The sequence below is a fragment of the Solanum lycopersicum genome, chromosome 11, assembly GCF_036512215.1.
Source record: "Solanum lycopersicum chromosome 11, SLM_r2.1".
Lineage (NCBI taxonomy): Eukaryota > Viridiplantae > Streptophyta > Magnoliopsida > Solanales > Solanaceae > Solanum > Solanum lycopersicum.
Window position 1 is genome coordinate 60,168,921 of NC_090810.1, and position 19,301 is coordinate 60,188,221.

The 19,301-nt window shown below is 26.5% G+C and overlaps 1 protein-coding gene and 1 long non-coding RNA gene across 2 annotated transcripts; one reads left to right on the top strand and one right to left on the bottom strand.

Annotated features, from left to right (window-relative positions):
• Nucleotides 1–4,615: 4,615 nt before the first annotated feature.
• On the bottom strand, nucleotides 4,616–8,923 carry LOC101249523 (uncharacterized). Its single transcript, XM_004251139.5, has 4 exons — nucleotides 8,553–8,923; nucleotides 6,833–6,946; nucleotides 6,662–6,732; nucleotides 4,616–5,037 (listed from the first exon to the last, which is right to left on the bottom strand). Exons 1-4 carry the CDS (start codon nucleotides 8,730–8,732, stop codon nucleotides 4,776–4,778), a joined length of 627 nt encoding a protein of 208 aa, XP_004251187.1. The 5' UTR covers nucleotides 8,733–8,923; the 3' UTR covers nucleotides 4,616–4,775.
• A 6,122-nt stretch (nucleotides 8,924–15,045) lies between these two features.
• On the top strand, nucleotides 15,046–15,701 carry LOC101255063 (uncharacterized). The gene is made up of 3 exons (XR_011212599.1): nucleotides 15,046–15,121; nucleotides 15,381–15,443; nucleotides 15,569–15,701. It is a non-coding gene; the product is annotated as an uncharacterized lncRNA (long non-coding RNA).
• The last annotated feature ends 3,600 nt before the right edge of the window (nucleotides 15,702–19,301 follow it).

Here is a 19,301-nt window from a genome sequence, read left to right on the forward strand (position 1 = left end):
ATTTTCTTAAGTATTTAAAATTATGGAGAAACTTTTAATTTATCCAATCAATGAATTTCAATAAGTAAACAAAGGATGAGATTTCTAAAGTCTTTTTGTTACTCCTATTTATTCATGCATCACTTAATTACGGAAGTTGAAAGGTTTTTTCAGCTTTAAATTTAGAAGACACTACTTAACTTACATTAATTACAATGAATATGGTAAATGAAAAGATGACTTTTTTGAACTTCATTTCATATGTTACTTCAACCTTTCTAATTAACTTGAATTATTTTTATCTTCCACATATTATTAAAATGTATAGATATTTAAGACATGGAGAAAGAAAATAACAATACAAATCAAGAGCATTCAAAAGTACAAGAATTCATATTCCAACCTTTTTTTTGAAAATTTTCTTGGTCTTATCTATTGCATGAAACTATATAATGGCACAATATGGTTCTAATACATTTGGAAGTGCTATTTTGACATTTAGATGAACGTATTATTAAAAGAGTAAGTCACAATTTAGCTAACATTTTTCCTTGTTGCTTTTCGTTTTAGTTTTGTTAATTATATTATTCTTTCTTCTATGTTAAATGATTTTTTGTTATATTTAAATAATATATCGGTCTATTAATAGAAAAAAAAAAGTAAGGTGGACTACAATTTTGATATATGTTGTTCATAATATTTTTTATATTTCTTTGATTTCCTGTCATTGTATAAAATAATTTCATTGTGTATGTTCTTTTTGGCTACATATGATAAAATCCTAATGCATAAATTTTCTTTCTGATATAGTATCTTCTCTTCAATCTTTTGGTGTTATATTACGCTGTGTGATAAGATCTCATTGTATTTGTCCCTTTTTTTCCTATGGAGCTTTTTTTGGTTGAAGGGTAAAAAAAAAAAATTAAACAACATAGTATAAAATTGGATTATCATTTTATCATGTGTTAAATCAAAATATTATAAAATATTTATTTATAAGTAGTAATCATTCTATATGCCACACTAAATATTTAAAAAATTGGTTAAAGTCAAAAAATTGAAAGACAATATTCATAAATAAATATTAGGCATTTCTACCCTTTAACGACTAAAATAGTTCCAATTTTTCAAATATTTTTTTTTATACTAAAACATAAATTATTTTATTATGAGACCATTGAGTTAAATCAATATATAAAATCCATAATCAATGCTCACTAAAGATTTTCAATGTTTCATAGATAATAGTTTTGACAAATTACTTGATGCAATTTTAATTACTACTATTATTTTGAATAATAGTTGCAGTTATTGTATTTTTTCTTTTCATTGTGATAAGGAATAATATATATCTTCATAACTTACACCATCTAATTATCCTATTTTTATTCCATATACATCTATATTTGTTTCATGAGTATCCTAACTGAGGTTATTTTTTTTCATTCTATAGTTTAAATAGTGCCACTTATATCATCATTGTTTTATTTGATTTATACTTTAACTAAATGAAGAAGTCTCTTGAATTATAATTGTTAATGGGAGAAGTGTCTACAAAAATTTCAAAAAATATATATAGATTTTGTATTTCTTTTTCCATATACATATTGTTATGACTAGAGCCTTCAAAAGAATGTGTATGTTGTTGCATGTTTTTTTCTTTGTTTATTTAGTATATGTGATTTCTCTCTATTAAACTTCTTTAATTTGATTTTCCATAAATTTCTGATTATTTTAATTGTATTTTTATTTAGGCTAAAATTAATCTTTTGTGACTATATATAATGTAAATTGGCTAATTACTATCAAAAGTTCTAAATTTACGATTTGTTGATAAATTTTATACATTAAAATAAGATTTCTCATTTGATGTTATTGTGATTAAACTTCTTTAATTTGATTTTCCATAAATTTATGATTGTTTTAATTGTATTTTTATTTAGGCTAAAGTTAATCTTTTGTGACTATATATAATGCAAATTGGCTAATTACTATCTAAAGTTCTAAATTTAGAGTTTTTTGATAAATTTATACATTAAAATAAGATTTCTCATTTGATTTTTTGTCACAATTTTATAATTTTATTAGTCATTGTCGCATTTTGTTATTTGTCACATGCATGTACATGTATAATTCTAATTGTTATAATGAATATAAAAAAATAACATGGAATACACGTGCAACGCACGTGTCTGAAACTAGTATATTATCATAAGAGGAAAACTCTATAGTGAAAAGTTGAATTACCAGTTTGTCCTTTTACTAAATTAAAATTTAATTTATTGTTTAATTAAATATAAATATTTTAATTACACAATGATATGTATATATCATATCCTTCTATTTAATTTTCTTAAGTATTTAAAGTTAGGGAGAAAGTTTTAATTTATCCAGTCAATGACTTTCAATTAGTAAAACAAACGATGAGATTTTCTTAAGTCTGTTACTCCTATTTATTCATGCATCACTTAATTAATGAAGTTGAAAGGTTTTCTCAGCTTTAAATTTTGAAGGCACTATTTAACTTACATTAATTACAATGAATATGGTAAATGAAAAGATCACTCTTTTTGAACTTTCATATGTTACTTTAGCCTTTCTAATTAACTTGAATTATTTTCATCTTCCACATATTATTAAAATGTATAGATATTTAAGACATGGAGAAAGAAAATAACAACACAAATTAAGAGCATTCAAAAGTACAAGAATTCATATTTTCAACCTTTTTTTCGAAAATTTTCTTAGTCTTCTCTATTGCATGAAACTATATGATGGTACAATATGGTTCTAATACATTTGAAAGTGCTATTTTGACATTTAGATGAACGTATTATTGAAAGAGTGAGTCACAATTTAGCTAACAATTTTTTTCTTGTTGCTTCCCGTTTTAGTTTTGTTAATTATGTAATTCTTTCTTCTATATTAAATAATATTTTGTTATATTTAAATAGTATGTCGGTATATTAATAGAAAAAAAAAGGTAAGGTGGACTACAATTTTGAGATATGTTGTTCATAATATTTTTTTATATTTCTTTGATTTTCTGTCATTGTATAAAATTAAATTCATTGTGTATGTTCTTTTTGGCTATATATGATACAATCCTAGTGCATAATTTTCTTTCTGATATGGTGTCTTCTCTTCAATTTTTTGGTGTTATATTACATTGTGTGGTAAGTTCTCATTGTATTTGTCTCTTTTTTACCCCTATGGAGGTTGTTTTTGGTTGAAGGGTAAAAAAAATTTAAACAATAAAATATAAAATTGGATTATCATTTTATCCTGTGTTAAATCAAAATATTATAAAATATTTATTTATAAATAGTAATCATTCTATATGCCACAATAAATATTAAAAAATTTGGTTAAAGTCAAAAAGTTGAAAGACAATATTCATAAATAAATATTAGGTATTTCTACCTTTTTAAAGACTAAAATAGTTCCAATTTTTTTGAATATTTTTCTTTATACTAAAACATAAAAATTATTTTATTATAAAACCATTGAGTTAAATCAATATATAAAGACCATAATCAATCCCCACTAAAAATTTGCAATGTTTCATAGATAATACTTTAGATAAATTACTTGATGCAAATTTAATTGCTACTATTGTTTTAAATAATAATTGTAGTTATTGTATTCTTTCTTTTCATTGTGATAAGGAATAATATATTCATCTGCATAACTCACACCATCTAATTATCCTATTTTTATTTCATATACATCTTTCTTTGTTTCATGAGTATCCTAACCAAGGTTATATTTTTCATTCTATAGTTTAAATAGTACAGCTTATATCATTATTGTTCTATTTAATTCATATTTTAACTAAATGAAGAAGTCTCTTGAATTATAATTGTTTATGGGAGAAGTGTCGACAAAAACTTGAAAAAATATATAGTGATTTTGTATTCTTTTTCCATATATATATTGTTATGATTAGAGCCTTCAAAAAAATGTGTATGTTGTCGCATGTTTTTTTCTTTGTTTATTTTGTATATGTGTTTTCTCTCTGTTAAACTTCTTTAATTTGATTTTTCATAAATTTCTGATTGTTTTAATTGTATTTTTATTTAGGCTAAAGTTAATCTTTTGTGACTATATATAATGCAAATTGGCTGATTACTATTTAAAGTTCTAAATTTACAGTTTGTTGATAAATTTTATACATTAAACTAAGATTTCTCATTTGATTTTTTGTCACAATTTTATAATTTTATTTGTAATTGTTGCATTTTGTTATTCGTTACATGCATGTACACGTAGAATTCTAATTGTTATAATGAATATAAAAAAAATAACATGCAAATTCTAATTTTGTAAAAATTTTATAAGAACGTATTATTTTGATGCATTTTTTTTATATAATAACTTAATCTGATGAAACCCTCAATTTCATCTCATGATTCAATATCCTGATACCATATCACATACCCTTATTCAAACCAATTCCAATTTCCTTCATTTTCCAAACATGCCCTTATTTAGTTAAAGGAAAGTAATTGAAAATGTAAGAGATTGAGGGGGAGACTAAGGTAAATCAATCCTTTAGAAATATCAATTGGAGTTTAACCTGAAAATTGCGAGTTCGAGCAGAGCTCTACGACGGAGGGTAAAAAGAAAATAATCCTTAAAAGAGAAAACTATGTTTCTATAACAACTATAGGTTTATTGTACAAATTGGTAAACTGTAAAATTTATTTGATTTTTTTTTCATTTTCAATAATTACAGAAAATCAAGAATGTCTCCTCCAGTCTATCATTCTTGCAAATGCAGAGTTCATTTTTTTTTACCCTTTTCTTCTCTTTGGACTTAGAATGAACTCATCATCGTCGTCATCACTACTATCACTTTTTAATCGTTTCTTCGCCTTTATATCACCATTCTTTGATGCTTGCTGTGGCTTTTTTGAGCTCTCGGCTTTGCTAATGAATGGTCGCGGAGGAGGAGATTTAATAGGAGTTCCCATGCGAATTTGCTTTTGCTTTCTCTGTTTCTTCTCAAACGCTTTCTTTGATCTCTCGGGTGATAACAGACCGTGCTCCATCAACCTGCATTTAACTCTATCTGAAAACTCGAACAAAATGAAAGGACAATAAAAACAGTACCAGTGATATTTGTTCAATCCATTTTCAACTCGTTCAAATTCAACCACAACAATTAGGTGGATACCCCTCTATAGTATAATGGAAGTCGACAGCCTAGGACATGAACCTTCATGAACACTCATTAACACAACAAATCGGAGTTTAAATATTTCCAGCTTCTTAATACTTTTTAAAATCCCCAATCTCGCGCACACAAGGGCTGACATGACTCACTCTGTAGATATTCTATCTAAATTTATGAAGGACCCAAAAAGAGTTCATTTGATTGTTCCAAACATGCATTCTACGGCACCTTCAAGGAAAATAAAGCATCTTAGACTAACGTAAAAGGAAAATATAAAGCTAGATAGTTGGATATAAGGAGGACATCTAGCTATATTTTGTATCTCGGAAAGACTGTTGTCTTTAGGTGTTCGAGGAAACTAAAGACTGTTACATTTCCTAAGTTGGAGAACAATTCGGCTATGGAATCAACTCGTGATTAGAAGAATTCTTGAAAATTTGCATTTCTAGCAGAAGGGGCTACATTTCCAATCTATTGCGCGAAACCAAGAATCCAGTCTGCTATGCTGATCGTTACATCAGAGTCAGCATCAGCTAGCAACAACTTTCAGCGGATTTAACAACACTGATGAGCAGCGGGCGGATATACTCCAGAAAAGACAGTCATTTTGGAGAAGTGGGAGAAAATCAAGTGTCTATGTAAGATCACGAATAAAATAGGTGTCGAAGATGAATTTTTAGTTCTTCCAGAATGTCAACCACACGAACACATCAAGGTTGAACTAGTGCAAAAGAAAGTGTAATATTCTGATTCTCTTACGAAAACATAAATCTAGAAGTTTCTTGAATTAGTATCTTAAATTTGTATCTGCTCCTAGTTTATCTAGAGTCTTCCCTAGACTAGTACATAAGAAAGTGTTTTCTAGCATTTGTTACCAAAACTACAAGTAAAATCGAAGCCTAAGCCGAAGCTCTGATAACCCCTTTCTTATACTAAAATTACTACAAATTTTAATCTTCTGTCACTTCAAAAGATAACCTCGTTTCTACTCTATGTCTTCTACATGATATTCTGATAACAAGACAAAGACTTCACTCTTGTCAAACCTTGGTGGACCTTTTAGTCTTTTACCTGGTACCAATGCTGGGGGAGGTAGCATGTACCTCATAGAATTAGTGTCACGTGCACGTAAGTTGGCACGGACATTATTCTTGTGAAAAAAGAAAAAGAAAGATTTTTCTCTGCAGTGTGAGAATTTAAAGTCACTAGGTAGGACATAATCCTGTCGTGGAGTCTCATACAGGGAAAGTGGCTTAGGTAGATCTAAGAGCAGTTAACAATATTGAGAAATGAAGACACAAGCAAGCACACTGCTACACTATGTTGCTCGGACTCTTCAAAAATGTTGACGAGCGTGTGTAGAATCTTTCAAAAGTAGAGCAGTTTTTAAGGATCCGACATGGGTGCGGCAACATTTTGAAGAGTCCGAACAAGTGTATTTATACATGTAGTTAACAGATATAAGGTCGAAAAGATCCAGACACAAATGTAAAGAAAACTCACCAAAACTCTGCCATTTCACTTGAAGGTATCTGTTTTGACAATGATTCATAGAATAACCTCAACGGTTCTCGCTGTTGAAGAGAATACACAATATTAAAATCACGGACCAGTCCGGATTTCCATTAAAATAAATCATTAAACAGACCATGAAGTTTATAAGGAGTATATCACCTCTTCAGGAACATCAAACTTCTGACCAGCCAAGGAATACACTTTCTTCACTCTAGTTTTGGTTTGCGTTTTTGTGACGGTCTTGGATGAAGTTGAGGTTGTTTTTCCTTTCACCTTTACTTGGACAATAAGGATTCAAAGAACTAATTCAGGTCATAACCGTCAAATCAATATTTGAAGCACAAGAAAAAAGCAATCATATTTTGTAGACGTTACCGCAAACTTTCAAGTATATCAAAATTTGAACTCAAAAAAGATGATCTTTTGCAAATGTTTCCTCAATCTTTTACCAACAGACAAGTTATTTAACTAATATTACAAACGAAATCGATCTCGAATTGAACAGACTTTATACAAAACATCCATATTACAGATCAACACTAGTTTAAGATTGAGACATAATTGATTGACTGTAAAAACCCAATGATCTTCTTGCACACGGGCACCTCAATTATTCAAGAATATCGAAATCTGAGCACAAAAAGATGATCTTTTACCTCAAAAGTTTCAAGAACATCAAAATATGAAGCATAAAAAATTTGATCTTTTTGCAGATGTAACCTCAATCTTTTCACTCAATAAGCAAATTATTTATCAATATCAGAGAAGAGTTTATCAAAAGCAAGTATCTTTTGCAGATGGGCACCTGAATTTTTCAAGAACAACAAATTTGAGGCATATAAAGATGATCGTTTCACCTCAAATCTTCAAGAATATCAAAATATGAAGCATAAAAACATGATCTTTTTCGCAGATGTAACCTCAAGCTTTCACCAATAGACAAATAATTTACCAATATTAGAACTAAATGGATCTCAATTAGAGTAGAACTTACGGCACCTCAATTTTTCAAGAATATCAAATTTGAGCACAAAAAGATCATCTAATAGCTCAATATTTCAAGAATATTAAAACATGAAGCATAAAAAGATTGATCTTTTTAGCAGATATTACCTCAATCTTATATCCAAGCAGACAAATTATTTACCAATACTAGAACTAAATGGATCTCCATTACAACAGAATTTGTCAAAAAACAAGAATTATTTGCATAGGGGCACCTCAATTTTTCAAGAACATCAACATATGAAGCATAAAAATCCAATCTTTTTGCACATGTAACCTCAATCTTTTCCCAATACTAGAACTAAATGGATCTCCATTACAACAGAATTTATCAAAAAACAAGAATTATTTGCATAGGGTCACCTCAATTTTTCAAGAACATCAAATATGAAGCATAAAAATCAATCTTTTTGCAGATACAACCTCAAACTTTTCCCAATACTTTAACTAAATGGATCTCAATTACAACAAAATCATCAAAAAAACAAGAATTATTTGCATAGGGGCACCTCAATTTCTCAAGAACATGAACATATAAAGCATAAAAATCCAATCTTTATACAGATAGAAACTCAATCTTTTCCCAATACTTTAGCTAAATGGATCTCAATTACAACAAAATCATCAAAAAAACAAGAATTACTTGCATAGGGGCACCTCAATTTTTCAAGAACATCAACATATGAAGCATAAAAATCCAATCTTTTCCCAATACTTTAACTAAATGGATCTCAATCAGAACAAAATTTATCAAAAAGGCAAGAATCTTTAACCAATGGGCACCTAAATTTTTCAAGAACATCAAAATATAAAGCATAAAAATCCAATCTTTACACAGATGGAACTCAATTAAACCAAAAACAAGAATCTTTACCTCAGTTTTAGTTACATTTATGGCAGATTTACCCTTTGAATCTGCAGATGGCTTAGCTGAGATCTGAATAACCTTTTTCTTTATAACAGATGAATCAATTTTGGGTTTTGAAGATGACCCAACTTGATTATTACTGTTAGCTTTCACCTTAACTACACTAGATTTAGTCTCTGTAGCCATATCTTAGAGCAACACAAAATTTTCTTGTTTTTTTTTTCCCTTCTCAATGGTTCATTGGTATCATCTAATCTACCACTATCCTTTTGTCACTGTAAAAAAAAAAGTGTAAAATTGCTAAAAATAGATTTAACTGTGAGATAAACTGTTACAACATATATTTCATGAAGGATTTTTTTACAACTTTTAGGCATGTGAAGTGGTGGAATAAAGAGTAGAAAGGTAATAATAAAATAATTCCATTTTTTATTTTCGGTTTTGAGTTTACCTGTATTGGAGTCTGATAATTAATGTGAAGCCACGCTTCGCATGGTTTATTTTCAGGAGCGACACTCATGAGATTATTTTTTTTGAGGGCTCGAATGTTTTTGATTAAGAATGTGAAAATTTTTATTCACTTCATCATAACTTATATCGATAATAGTTAAAATTTGAATAATAAACGCACACTACTTACGTGACATTCTGCATGGTGCCCTACATGTATTATGTCATATGATTCATTTGTCTACTTGTTCAACTTTATATACAAGTTTAAGTATCCGTTTGTGCACACCCAAAGTTGAAAGACATAAATGTGAAACGAGACCAAGTTAAAATACATATTTATGTATTATTATGTCTATGAAATTATATGAGATGATATTGAAGTTTTGTTTGGACTGCAATTTGAATTTCAAGTTGCATTTTTTGCTTGTTAACATAAAAAAAAACATAAGTTGTTAAAGCTATTAAAATAGTCTCGATTCTTAATACAATCTTACCAAATAAGCAAAATTCATAACAAAGCATACTACACAAAGTTATTCTAAAAAATACACGACATGTATTCATCAAACTTTAGTTCAATAAAAAATTAAAAGTGAACATGAGTTTCATCAATGTACAATTGTTAAACATAAGTCATTTACCAATCAATATCGTTTGTTACTATATCTAACATATTTATGTTTCGTGAATACTTCATCATTGCATTAATATTTTTGTAAATGAAAATATGTAGATATAGAATGGTGGATATTTTTACAAAAATATAAACTCGTAAAGCAATTTTTGTATTTAAAAAATATAAAAATTTTCAAATCAAACTTTTTAAAAATATTTAGATTTCATATCATAACGCTGATTTTATTTCATAATTTCAATTAGAGAACTAAATTACATGTTTAAACACATATGAACTATTCTATCATAACTCATTCGATAATAGTTAAAAATTCAAAGCATGAGACAGGTAACATTCCACTTCTTTTAAAATATATTTAACAGTATATATCCACTAATGTTAGTAATTACTTAGTTTCTTAGCTATTGTAATTTGTGCCTACCTTAATAAAAATTGGCATGCCTCTTTTTTTTAAAAAAAATAAATTATACTCTACTCATGGTAACCAATTAAATTTTGGATGGTTGAGTCATAATTCGTTTATTAATTTAATTTAGATTTTATATCATTCAAATTCAATTAGTGATTCGTCAATTTATTACTTTTAATTATGATATTTAGTTTTAATTCTTGAATTTAATTTTATAGAGAAAAAAAGGGAATGAGATAACAATAATGAAGAACATCCAACTCCAAATCCACGTTTCTCATCTCATTCCGCTTAATATATGAATATTTTTGCGATAACATTTTTTGTTTATTTATTATGTATCCATCCATGAGTTGTCATAACTTTTTGTTTGAACTTTTTTTACTATAAATTTATTTATACATATAGGATTGAAATTAATTTTTTAATCTATATATAGTTTTCTTGATTTTTTTCTGTTTATACTTTGTCATTGTACATATACGTAAATTTTAATTATGAATCTAAATTAATCGAATTTAAATATAGATACCAAATTTTATAAGGTGGGAAATAAAAAAATAAAAAATTAGCAATAAATTATATCATGGGAGCAGCTACTTGGTTGGGAGGGGGGGGGGGGGGGAATATAATAATGTTTTTTAGTCACAAAATCTAACTATAAATTCATCCATTCTAATGCATCAAAACAACATATCTTCTTATTCAAATTTTCAATAATCCAAAAAAAAAAATAGTGAAGAAATAAATAAAAGGAGATTTTTCTTTTTGATTTTAATGGCTGTTTGTAGTTATACATGTCAAGTTAATTATTGTTGTTTGCAAAGGCATGTTATACCAAAATTTAAAGACTTGAGAGCCTCAGCCTCATCAAATTTAAAGGTAAATTTCTGATAGACGTTTTATTGAAAATTACGAATCAGCACAAAATACACTCATTTCATATTATTAATTTAAAATTTTTTTTCTTGAATTTTGTATTATAAATAACTTTCTTCATTTATATTGTGTAACAGCCATTTTTAACAAATTTGGAACATTTTCCCTTGATAATGGATGTTCCAAAAGTAATATTGAAGGAAGTTATTTTCAAATTATTGGACAATTTTATAGATTTGACCTTTGAATTTGTGGATCAACCTTTATCCCCATCTCAGGTAATTATATATAATATAAATATAAATATATATTAATTTGTCCATTAATTATCACATTTTTTGGTACATATATTTTTTCACATGACTTTTTGTATTTTCACAATTAAATAATTGACAGAGTAATTTTGCACCTGTTGAAGAGATTGGAGAAGCTGTAAGAGTCACTACAATTCAAGGGAAAATTCCAAATGATTTTCCAGAGGGTGTTTACATAAGAAATGGTAAGAAAGTGTATAAAATACGTTTTTTTTTTTACCCTATCAGATCATCTAAGAAAAACATAATTGCATGTGGTTCGTAATAAGTGACACTAGCTAGTAACAAATGTTGTCGATAGTTACATTATCGAAATATGATAATTATTAAAGGATATTTTGATACATACCACGTATCATTAACTTTAAACTATCAAATTCAAAAATATATTTTTACTTTCTTAAAATTCGTATCAAATAAAAATCAAATATATAAATTGAACGACGAAAATAGAGCGTAGCTAAACAATTATGATATGGAGGTGAGTATTGGGTTGAGGTGAGGGATAAGGGTTGGTGAAGAGGGTGAGGGTGGGGATGAAAGGGGGTGTGGGGTGTGATAGATTTTCGAGCAGAGCCAGATAAAAACGAGTGAATCTATTCAAAAAAAATTTGATAGAAAATTATGTTGCTTATATTTATTTCTTTTTATGTTTATAAAGTAGATATTATATATATTTTTTTGATTTCTTTTTGTATGTTTACTTTTATATATTAAACTTTCTTAATAAAATTTTTAACTCTGCCATTAAATAAATAGGACGAAACTCGGGATTGGGGCGGTTAGTTAACAAAATTTGGAGGTTGGGTGGGGACCACCAATTAGAAACATAAATTATCGAAAATTAAATTATCAAATCGAATAAAAATTATCTAATAATTTGATATTTATTAATTTATTTATTTTGTTAACATTCAAAAATAAAATTTAGAAAATACATTAATAAGTTTAAATAATTTATACAAGATATTAATATTATTCAATATTTGATATTATACACTCAAATTATTTTAATATATGTGTTATGATTTTCTGCAATCTGCCCACACTTAATTTCTCTGTGCGTTCCAATGCCCCTATCTTTTTACTATGTGTATATTCTATTAATATTTTTTAAAATAATATATATTTTATGAACAGTCGATTTCAATTTTAATACGGTATTATTAAATTATCGTATTGAAATTTACAATATGAAAGTTTGATTTATTAATATCTATCGGATTGAACATTGGAAGTTGAAATATAATTTATTAGTATCAAACTGAATATTGAAAGTTTGAATAGATATCTCTTTTCAATTATTGGATTATCGATCGAAATCAAATTTTGAAATTATAAAATCAAATATAGAACATCTAACCCTATCATTAATGTATAATATTATTTTCATCGTTCACTATTATTTGTCAGGATAAAATCATGCACGATTTTTAAGAAAAAAATAATATAAGATACAATTTGAGTAATATAACCTCGCTCTTAATGCAAAAATTATTTTTTCGGATTAAATTAATCTTGTAACTTTTAAAGCAATTTTTTCACATTAAGAGCGGAACTGAAAAAAAGTGATTAGTTATTTTTTAATTGTTTAAATTAACAATTAATTTTAAATAACTATTTTTAGTATACCTGATAAACAATAGTAAACAGAGGGAATACTTATAAAACCTTTTTCCTTCCCTTTATAATCTCATATAATAGAAAGTTCTTTTCTTGATTTTTAAAGAAGATTTTAGAAAATATTTTTCTCCATAAGAAACCCACTTTAATTAGTGTCATTTAGGGCAAAATTGCATATGTAGCATATAAAATTAATAGGTTCAACTGAATTTAATATTTTTTTTAAACAAAGCGCATGAATATATGCTAAATTTTTAATTCATCCAAAAGTATAATTCTATGATATAAATGTTCAAAATCTAAAATTTAATCGATATAATTTAAATTCTGAATCTACGTCTGATTGCAGGATCAAATGCTCTCTTTGGAGGATTAAAATCAACCAAGTCAATATTTGGAAAATCAAGCCATATATGGGTTGAAGGTGAAGGAATGCTTCATGCTTTATACTTTACAAAAGAAAAAGGAAAAATCAACAAATGGAATATATTATACAAGAACAAATATGTAGAAACAGACACATTCAACATGGAAAAGAATCTAAAAAAACCAAAATTTATTCCTAATATTGAAGGGGATTCTCTTGCTGTTTTAGTGGCTTCCCTTTTAAATGTGGTATGAACTATACATCCCTTTCATTTTTATTTTTTTATTTCTTATTCGATACGTATCTGATATCTATAATAGGGTCTCGAGTAATCAATACGTAAAACTTATTAAAAGGAGAAATGCTTCCTATAACATCTGGTTAAGGATAGAATTGTCTATCGCATATTCAGAGCTCTAATCTGAAAGCAGGAAGGAGCAACTCAAGCATATTAGTGGTCTAAAACAAAAATCAAACGGGGCTTTAAACTTGAATAGTTAATACCTTTTATATAATTGGTTTCTTCTAGTTTTTCAATTGATAATATAACCATTCTTATTTTAAATTATTTTTCATAGTACTCCATCATTTTCATGAAAAGTTTACTTTTTCTATAAATAGTATTCAATATTTGTTAAAAAAATAATAATTTATAACCTATTATTATTAAAGTTTTGGCCCCTTAAATTTGGAGGCCTAAGGCACGTATTTTTTTCCCCAACACTATCGAGTCACCCCTGTTTGAAAGGCGCCAGATGTATTCAAAGACTTAATTGTAACATAACAAAGAAAATGTTAGTATTATCAAAGTTAATCATGTGTTTCTTAAATTCTTCAAAAATATCGTCGATGACGTACGTGAGATACTATAAAGATAGTAAAATCTTTGGAGAATCTAATATAATTATAAGAGAATAATATTTTTGTAGAATCTGAACAATGACGTATGTTAAAGTATTTATGTATGTATCCTTGTTGTTTTGCAGATGAGATTTGGTGTATTACATAAATATCTAAGCAATACAAATGTTTTTGAGCACTCAAAGAAATTATATTCAATAGCTGAAAATCATATGCCTCAAGAGATAAACATACAAACACTTGAAACTTTGGGAAATTGGACTGTTAATGGGGCTTGGAGTCAATCATTCACAGCCCATCCAAAGGTAATGGCTCATTACAAAAACTTGTTTTGTTATGTCGCTCGAATTTTGTTAAAATATTATCGAACTTATATCACATCCTAAAAGATCAAATATACTAGTTTTGAAAATTTCGACATGTACCTATCAGTATTTTTGAAGTGTCTATACAATATAGATCTTTACGACGAATCTTGTATGTAAAAATTCTTGAAGTGTGTGGTTGTTTAATCTAAAAGTTCAGAATATTAAAAAAGACTTCTTATATAATTACATTGTATATTATGTATATAGTATATACATTATATTTTGTAAATTAGTTGATAAGGAATGAAATTATCATTATGTTTTTTTTCTTGGGATGTGAGCAAAACTATATAAACATGTGAGTTAATTGTGATTTGTTATATGTTTTGTTATCATGTTAAAGATGTGATTATTATATTTAAAAATTTAAGTTATTAAAATAATTATATTTTTTAATTAATTATTTAATTATATCATGTTTCGATAGAAAATACCAGATACGGGTGAACTTGTTATAATGGGAATTAATCCACTAAAACCTTATCTTGAGCTAGGAATTATTTCAGGTATGTTATTTTCCATTTTGAAAAGTTTATTTAATTTTCTAATTTATTTTTAAATTCAATTAATATCTATTTTCAGCTGATGGAAAACAAATGGTTCACAAGGTGGATGTCAAACTTAATAGGTGTATCATTTGCCATGAAATTGGAGTTACAAAGAGGTAATTATTACGCGTTTAAGTTTTATATATTGATTGATGGTAATAAAAAATAAAATCAACTAACGATAACATGTAATTTTTTTTATAAACTTTATATATGATCAGTTGAAAATTAAAGTGAAAATTCATTATAAACAAATACGTTGTACGAATCGATAATATAAATATTTTTTGGTAGTTTAGAATATATTTATGAACTTAAATCCAATTATTTATATGCTAATGTTGTCCTAATATTTTAAAATTTAATTATGTGTAGGTACAATGTGATTTTCGATTTTCCACTAACTATTGACCTAAACAGACTTATTATTGGAGAGCAGTAAGTATTTTAAACATGTTATATTATGGGGAAAATAAATTTGTGATACTACAATTTAATGAAAAATATATTTTAAATTAAATCCTTAATTAATGTATATATATTTATACTTCTGATTTTTGCAGATTAATAAAATATGATAAAGATGGACATGCAAGAATTGGAATAATGCCTCATTATGGTGATGCTAATTCCATTAAATGGTTTGAAATTGAACCATGTTGTGTATTTCACATAATAAATTGTTTTGAAGATAATGATGAGGTATTTTAACATTTTCTTAAAACTTGATTTAATTTCAAATTTATGTGATCATCATATATATATATATATATATATGAGACTAGTAAAATTAATTAATTTGATTTTTTTTTGTGTGTAAAAGGTTGTAGTAAGGGCATGTAGAGCTCGTAAATCGATTATACCAAGACCAGATATTATAGTAGACGAGCTTGGATTGAGTTTAGACGCGTTGAACGAGATGAGTTTCAGTAAAGATAACATTAAAACGTCAGAAGATTTATTTTCTTTTTTTAAAGTTTGTGAATGGAGATTAAACATGAAAACAGGTGAAGTGAAGATGAAAAATGTAACTACGAACGATCATCGATTTATAATGGAATTCCCAATGATCAATGAACACTTCATTGGTCTTAAAAACAAATTTGGCTATCTACAACTTATTGATTCAGAAGCTTTCTCTAATTATTTTGGTGAGTACTCTAATTTCTATTTGGACTAAGATATAATTAATCATTAAGTTGTTAAATAGAATTAGGGATAAATATTTATTATTTAGCAATAAAATAAGTATTTTCATGTTACTAATTTAAACTTCATGATGACATATTATCTTGAATTTAGCAAAGACTTTATCAGGAGGATTTGCTAAATTTGGAGGGCTAGCCAAACTTAATTTTGAAGAAATTTCAAAGGTAATTACTACTTAAATAAATTTGTGACAATAATATTATATTTGACATTTTCTAAAATATTGTAGTATTCATTTAATTTAATCTAATTGATAATTTATTTTTTAAATGTTGATTAATTATTAGGATTTTAAAGAAGAAGAAGATTTGATTAAGGTTGAATATCATATTTTCCCAAAAAATACATTTTGTAGTGGAGCTACATTTGTTCCAAAACTTGATGGTGTTGATGAAGATGATGGTTGGATTGTGGCATTCACACATAATGAAAATACAAATCAATCACAAGTAAGTTAAATCGTAATATAATAATTATTTTTTCTCTATTTATACGTGTCGTGTTAATATTTTATATGTATTTATACGAGATATGTTCGAGGGATAAAATAGTCTCGTAAGGGATTTGCTATTACAATGAGGACTTAAATTAGTCAAGTCAGTTAGTTTTTAAAGGACAAATATATAGAAAGAGTTTTTTTTAAAAAAAATATTTTGTCGATTTTTTAAAAATTTTTTAGGATCGATTGATTAATTTTGAGTGGTGTTTCTTGAATCCTCTTATAGATTTTTTTTTTTTATACTCAAACATGGTTTTGGAATTTATATTTATTATTCTAATATGTATATAATTATTTCAATTTTGCAGGTTTATCTAATTGATGCAAAAAAATTTGAAAGTGAGGCTGTTGCCATAATCATATTACCTAGTAGAGTGCCATATGGATTTCATGGGGCATTTATGTCCTCCAATTAATTATCGATATACTAGCTTAAAAAAAAGTTAAAATTCGATAAAAAGATCGACAGACTATAGTCTATAACCAATAAACTGTTTTTTGACCTGTTTTTTTTTTTATTTATTTATTTAAGTAATAGTGTAATATTCAATATCTACTGCTAATTGCCTTCATGAAATGTTAGTTTCCTTTATTAAAAAAAGAAAGAAGAAAATTATAAAGATCTCATTAGTTTAGGAGTGAATTACTTATATATATTTTAATTCATAATATTACGAATTTTATTAGATTTTGGTACATTAAGATTATACGTTCAAATATATGTATTTCCGAATAATGGGTAGGGGTAATTTACTGTAGATACATTGTATTTAAGTAGATTCGCATGTAGCTGGATATATACATAGCAAATGTCGCTCACTCCTCTCCTGTTTCGCTTGTCACTCTCCTATATATGTATCTGGTTTAGTTCACATGTATCTAATATGTATCTAATGTGATTCACATGTATCTAGGACACATGACTATATATCACACTTGTCTCTCTCTATTTTGATGTATCAAGTTTAAAAAAAAGTATATATTTATATGTATCTTCCTCGATAAGAAACTCTTAATTAGTAAAAAAATACTAATACGTAATACGATATGCTTGAACTCAATTGAGAACAATTTAGACTTCATATTAATATTCCTAATTAGTAATACGATATGTTTGAACTCGATAACATAAAATATAAATGTGCTTGAACTCGATGACGTGAAATAGATAGCGAAATTCCAACCATCTATTTGGTGAGCCCCTACAATGATTGTTAGTTGGTGCCAATTTTTGTGAACCATTGAGCATAATATGAACAATACAAAATAAAAGTGCGATTGGGAGTGTTCATCCAAACTTTTTAAGCAAAAATTATACATATGTAAAAGGGTTTTTTTCTTTCTTTTTTTAATGTGAGATTACTAAACACAATTTAAAAAGTAGACTCAATGGGCTATTATTTCTTTTATATAATTATATCAAACTCAATTAAAATCGAAAAGTTTGAACTTTTATTTTGATACCCTAAGTCATAAAGTTGTTAATTTTTAGTGTAATACATGTAATATTAAGTATCATAAAATTTTCGGTAAAGCTAAATGTATATTAGTATAGGTAAATTCACGAGAATATTATTAATTTTCATTTTTTTCTTAAATTTAAATGGACTCGTAAATGTAAATCGTATCTTTCAATATGAATTTAGAAAAAAGCTATTTCGATCTATCCCGCATTCACATATAGTTTAAAATTCATATTACACCGCATAGCTTAAAATCCACATCACTTCATTGTAATCTCAAGATTTGTGTTTCTAAACTCGTACAATCCCATACGAATTAACTCAATTTTTTTTGGACAATAACATCAAGATTAAATTTTTTTTAGGAAAGAACACACAATAAATTCAATGAGAATGTAATTAAAATTTTATTTTTGTATTAATATCTTTTTCATATTCATCTTATCTATTTTTGGAAAACTAAAATTTTCATAATTTTTCTATTCCTATAGTTATAATAACTACACTTTTAATGGTTCTCTATTCCAATTTATTATTCAATTTGATAATATAAAAGCTTATCTGAATATTAATAACAAAAGTTTGGCTCTATGCCTAACCTTCAGCCAATCTACGATCGACTTTAAATAATAAAACATTAAAAGTCAAATAAGACATCAATTAATTGGACTTGTTGGCTTATAATTAAGTAAATTTGTAAACTAAAAGATAAGATAATTAATATTTTATAACACGTTAGCAAAACTCAATTTTGACAAGAAGTATATATGTATATTTGAATTAATCGAGTTTAAATAGGTATGAAAATAAAAATTTTTTAAAAAAGACAAATAAATTCATTAACGATTGGGAAAAAAGAATAGTATTTCATCTTTTTTGTCTCAATATCTGTGACACGAGTTTTTTTTTTATTAATTTAAAAGAGAATAAGACTTTAATTTTTTTATATATTAGTTACACTTTAGTTTTAAAATATTCATTCTATTCTTAATGAGATGATTTACAGTCACTCAAGAATATACGATTTATTTGTCTTTTAGACTATAATTAGAAGTTACAAAAGTCTTTTTTTAAAAAAATAATTATATCAACTATCAAGTCAAATAACGTTACTTTAATTGAGAC